General features: G+C 42.6%; 1 protein-coding gene across 1 annotated transcript in view; it reads left to right on the top strand.

Moving 5' to 3' along the window:
• LOC103397045 (cytospin-A-like) overlaps nt 1–5,984 on the top strand; it is a 53,244-nt gene that overhangs the window by 31,048 nt on the left and 16,212 nt on the right. The window contains 1 exon segment of the mRNA XM_008335296.3: nt 405–498. Coding sequence (XP_008333518.1) covers nt 405–498 — 94 coding nt within the window.

Raw genomic sequence — 5,984 nt, 5'->3', positions numbered from 1 at the left:
TAACTTAATTCCTGTTTCAGAGTGTCTGTGTATTTTATATTGCAGGATCCAAGCAGCATGCTTATGCTCCCACACAGATTACATATTTGCACATTTTCCAAAGCATGTTTATATGCAATACATTTTATATTTTCCACAAGCAGCATATTTATATTTTAGGCAGGTTATATGTTTTAGCGCATCTCTTATGATCTTTTAAAACATGATTATATATGTTGCATACTTCTATAAAATATGAACACATTAATACATTTCATCCACAAAAGGAAGCACTGCTTTGTGGAGATGTTGCTCAGGTTGGATAATGGGGTGTAAAATCTCTGTTTTTTTAAGCTAACCACGACAATATTTGATCTGTTACAATGTAAGTAAAATATATTAATAAGGAGATCTTTCTTTTGCAGAGACATTCCTCCATTTCTGGGTCCATGTCTGCAGCCAAGCCTCCGTCCCCTCGGAGTGATAAGAGCCCCAGCTACACTGATATCAGTATGCCAGGTGAGAAGCCATTACTGTAGTGGTTTAAAGTCAGTCTTTTGTACTGAATTTGTACTATTGATCGTAACACTACTACAGTACAAACAGCAGGGGTGTGCCAATTCATCGATTATTAGATTAATCCCGATGCGACACGTGACGATTCGATTATGATTAATAAATGTTCAAAAACTATTTTTTTTAATAATAACAAAATGACAGGAACACAACCGCTGCTCGCGGAACGGAAGTAAAAGTCGCGCGTGCCGCCGGGACACCTGAAGGAACGGACCAAAAGAAAATGTCGGCAGCAAACTCTGCTACAGTACGTAAGATTCACTCACCAGGACTTAAAGCTAGCGTTTGGAAGCATTTTGGCGTTTATGAATGTGAAAATGGGAAGGGTATTGTTGGCGTTTGCCGTCCCTCAACCTTTGGGCAGCGGGATCCAACTCGTCCCGTGTGCGTGTTTCAGGGACACAGTCAATGTAGACAATATTAATGATAAATAACTAGAAAGGTGAAATGAGCAAACAACTTTATTTGTTCAACAGTGCATTTACAGAGATCTCTGGTTTCGTTGACAAGTCACCGCGAACGGATCGTGTCTCCCTCTAGATGTCAATGCTCACAAGCAGTTGCATGTGTGATGTCGACGAAGCAGAACCACGAATGAATGCCCTCTCTCTGTACAGTGTCTCAAACTCTTCTTTCTCAAGCTGCCCCCTCAGTGAACTTATCTCTGTTACAGATTAGAAATTGTTTTCGAAACTCAGTGTGATTCAGTGGCTAAGACAGGGTGCAGTGTCCACAGCTGATTGAACATGGTTATACAAAATGGCGATTAATACAAAATGGATATATTTTAACAGTATAGACAAAACCTACTCCACATGTAAAGCGTGTAAAACTAGAATTACGTATAGTGGTAATACTACAAACATGTGACAGCACCTCGCTCGTTTCCACCCGGAGTTAGGGGATGAGAAGAATCCGCCGGTTGTTACTGGTAACCAGCGAACAATAGAAGGATTTTCAAACCTTCCCCGCAGCTCTGAAAGGGCGAAACGAATCTCATCATCCATCGCAACTTTTATCGCTAAGGATCTACGCCCATATGCGGTCGTTAACAACCAGGACTTTCTGGAGCCCAGATACAAACTCCCGAAGCGAAAGTACTTTGCCCGGAAAGCAGTTCCCGTTCACTGTACAACGTGACCAAAACCAGAGTACTGGAATCACTGAAGAAAGCGTGTCGGATAGCGCTAACGTGCGATGCATAGACTTAAGTTGCTACAGAGTCATATGTCACGGTAACAGCGCACTTAATGAGTGAGACGAACTACGACTGGGAGCTGGTGAGTTATGTCCTCCAAACGAGTGATGACTGAGAGACACACCGGTGCAAATGTAGCTGAGCTGTTGCAAAAAATAGCAGAAGAATGGCAAATAATTGACAAAGATTTGGCTTTAGTCACAGATAATGGCTCAAATATGGTTGTTGCTACTCAGCTGGGAAACTTCCTCCATGTTAAATGTTATGCACACACTCTAAACCTTGCCTCAGAAAGCACACAAGTTGCTTGCTGTCACAAGGTTACTGGGCAGGATCAGACAGATGACCACATTTTTTCACTGCAGCACCACTGCCAATCATCTGCTGCAGGAGAATCAGAACCTGGTTAACCTCAAAAATCACAAGCTTAAGACAGATGTGTGCACTAGGTGGAATAGTGCATATGAGCTGGTTGAAAGGTTCCTGGAGCAACAGCCTGCTATCTGCGCCACCTTACTTTCTCCTGGGGTGAGGAAAAAAGACTCAGACATTGCTACTCTCACTGAAGCTGACATCTTAAATGTATCACATAACTGCCCTCAAGCCCATGAAGGATGCCACGACTCTATTCTCTCAGTAGAAAACCCCCGCTGTGTGTTTGATTGCTCCTGTACATGCCAAGCTCATCCAGAACACAAGACCCAGTGCTGATGAGTCACCACTGGTCCGGGAGATAAAACAGGCCATCAGTGAGGATCTCAGTAAGTGCTACAACAGTGAGCAGGAGAGAAACACTATTCACACAGCCGCTGCCCTTGATCTGTGTTTCAAGGCCTTACCTTTCCTTTCTGAGGAGAGAGAGGAAGCGTATGAAAGACTGAGGCTGCATCATTAGAGGTAATACTGCTATTTTAATTTTGTTTTAAAAAAGTGTAAACTGTCCTTCTGGGCTGACTAAGTAAAAAAACATTAATACAGTTATTCCATAATACAAGACTTATAGTAATAAATAGAAAAGGTGAATTTGTGTTTAATTCGTGAGGTTTTAAGATAATATTTCAATAAAACTTTTGTGGGTTGAATTTGTTTTTTCCATTGTGTAAACATCCAGCAAGAGGTGGAGGTAAAAGGGGAGACCCTCCCCAGAACAACTGTCAGCTCAGCAACCAGTGAGTCACACCAAAGCCCTGCTGCCAAAAGAAGAGTTTCATCATCTTCTCTGTTACAGAATCTGCTGGGGTTGGCCTTCTCTGATCAGAGTACAAATCCACTTTTTTAAAATGTTAAGATTTACCCAGTAGCAAATTTCTTTGTGTGTCTGAAATCTACACTATACTTTCATATTGTACCAGTATTTAGCTGGTGGGTGATGCCAATTTCCATCACTCTCTCTCTCTATGATGCTACAGCTCAGCACAGTCAGCAACAGCCCAAGTCAGCGCATGCCAGAGCAGAGGAGGAAGTGTGTCAGGAAACTTTTTCTGTTAGATAGGACTGTAAAATATGCTGTTAGTTCATACCCCAGTTTCCTAACACACAAAGAATAAAAAAAAGAATCAAATACGAGATCTCAAAGTTTAAAAGTTTTACTTGCAGCAAGGAGTGCAGAACAATGGTTACATCCGGAACTGCACTGGGGAAGCCCTTAGTGCTCAATTCTTAAATATAGTTTTTTTTACATACACACTTCAATGGTCAGTACCATGGCATTCCACAGCCATGCGGTGTTCACGCACCACTTCTGAGCACTGATTGGTAAAGACTGCTCCAAACAAGGATTCTCAACCAATAGAAGCTACGTATGTGCATGTGCTGTAATCAAGTCAGATAAGACCATGCAGTTCGGATGCTTTTCTCTCTTTGTCTTTTGTTGCTCTTCCGTCGGTCTCCTTATTTGGGCAAAGAAACCAGTTCTGGACGGTTCTGTGTCCTGTTTCTATCTCTAAGTGTGACAGTTGGTACCATTCAGTGCTGTCCATATCATATTGTTATGTAATCCACCAGCATGCACACCTGTCTTCAGCACTTTCCCTTTTAGTACAGCATAATAACAGCATTCAATAACAGTATAAATTGATATGGAAACTTAATACAATGAATATATTGTAAAGATTGAATAAATGTATTTACAACATCTTAACAAAGTGACCAAGTACTGCCATGCTGAAACACCTGCTCTCTCAGAGGACCCTCTCTGCTGGTGGAAAAATAATCAAGTTCTGTATCCTATGGTTTTCCTTGGCCAAGAGGTATCTGTGCATTTCTGGCACCAGTGTTTCTGCGGAGAGAGTGTTCTCTACTGCAGGAGACATAGTGACTGCACAGTGGAGCACACTTGATTCAAAGCATGTTGACCAGCCCTTGTTCTTACACAAGAACTTATAATTTTACAATCCCGAGACTGATGACAGCAATAGTGATAGTGAAGACAGCAACGATGATGAGTAGCTATTTGCCTCGATGTTGCATTTACCTGCCCTGGCATGATTTAATTCATTGTATTCTTTTATCCATGTACCATTTATTCAAAAATCCAAATTCCACAAGTGTTATGAGAGCTGATGGTGTAGAATATTGTTTTAAAGCTAGTTTGTTGTGTGATTTATGCTGCTCATTGAGGATTCTGTTTGGAAGTCTTTATTGTTACTGAATTGTGTGTGTTGGTTCAGATTGAATTAGCTGAATAAGCTAATTGGATTTTTTTTGTAATAGACCTGCTAGTACAGAAATAAAAAAAAAAACACTAAGGATTTTGGTTAAAAGAAGTCTGCACAGAAACACAAGAAAACAGTTAATCTGGCAACGAAATGTTGTTGCATAGCAACCGGAGTACACAGTTTGTAGGCCATGAGTAATTACTTTAAGTATGTCTACATACACATGTATATATGTAGTGCAGAACAGAAATTGTGCCAAATATTAACTAATGGTAGATTTACATGTAAATAGTTCAGAAGTGTGTTGAGATAAACTATAAGGTAAATATAAATATAAACAGTATGGAGTGACAAATGTAAACAGGAATAAATAAGTAACAGTGATATTGCACTTAATTGCTCAGTAATCTTACACAATAGTATTGCACCTGTTTTTTCATCTCGTGCGTTGACTTTTCTCAGAGCTGAGGAAAGACCTGATCGTCGGGGTGGGGGGTAGCTTTCCTTGTTGGTGTGTTGTTCAGAGCTTCAAATCTTCCAAAGAAGTTGTTGAGCTCATTGAGGAAGCTGATGTCATCCTGGCAGGGGGAAGGTGTGGATTTGTAGTCTCTGACAGACTGGATTCCCTGCCACAGTTGTCTGGTGTTGCTGGGGTCATGGAAGAAACCCTAGATCTTCCGACTGTGGACACGCTTTACATCCCTGATAGCCTGGTTCAGGTTGGCTCTTGCTGATCTGAGTGGCACCGCGTCACCTGATTTGAAGGCTGCATTGCGTTCCCTCAGTCTCGTATGCACCTCCTTGTTCATCCATGGTTTCTGGTTGGCCCGTGTTATTATTGTCTTTGTTGCTGTGACCTCCATGCACCACTGATGCAGCATACTCCTTCACATCTGTGTGTTGACTGTCCGTTGCAGCCTCTCTGAACATGCCCCACTCATTGCACTCAAAGCAGTCCCTCAGGCCACACTCTTACCTTCTTCACAGCAGGCTTTTCTCTGATGAGCAGGGGCTGGTATGCTGGAATTAGCATAACAGAGAGATGGTCTGAGGAGCCGAGGTGGGGGGCTGCTCTAAAAGCCTTCTTGATGTTGTGTAGACTAAGTCCAGTGTAGTCCCTTTTGTTGTTTAAATCCAGTTTAAGGTAATCCAGTTGGCGATCGGAACGGGTTAGCTTTTAGCTTAGCTGTAAGTCCTCCGCGGTAACCGCGCTTCTGTTTCCTCTCGCACCGCCTCCGGTGACTCCGTGGACGGCCTGTGCTGGTAGGGGACTCCGCTGTTGTGTAGGCCGCTGGGTCTGACCTAGGCTCTGCAGATCCTTGGTCTTCTACGTAGTTAAAAAACTTAAACTTATCTTTATTTTGTCATTGTGACACAGCACAGCACACCACCAATTTACCCTCTGCATTTAACCCATCACCAAAGTGAACAGTGGGCAGCCGTGGTCAGCCCGGGGAGCAGTGCTTGAGGACGATGCCATGCTCAGTGCATCTCAGTGGTAACCTGGCAGTTGGTGGATTCGAACCTGGGGCCTTCCGGACCGAAGTCCGCTTCCTTTACCACTAGGCCACCAC

The sequence above is a fragment of the Cynoglossus semilaevis genome, chromosome W (genome assembly GCF_000523025.1).
Source record: "Cynoglossus semilaevis isolate Cse_v1.0 chromosome W, Cse_v1.0, whole genome shotgun sequence".
NCBI classification, from domain to species: Eukaryota; Metazoa; Chordata; class Actinopteri; order Pleuronectiformes; family Cynoglossidae; genus Cynoglossus; species Cynoglossus semilaevis.
Note: the sequence above shows the minus strand (reverse complement) of the source record. Positions and strands in the feature narration are given on the sequence as shown.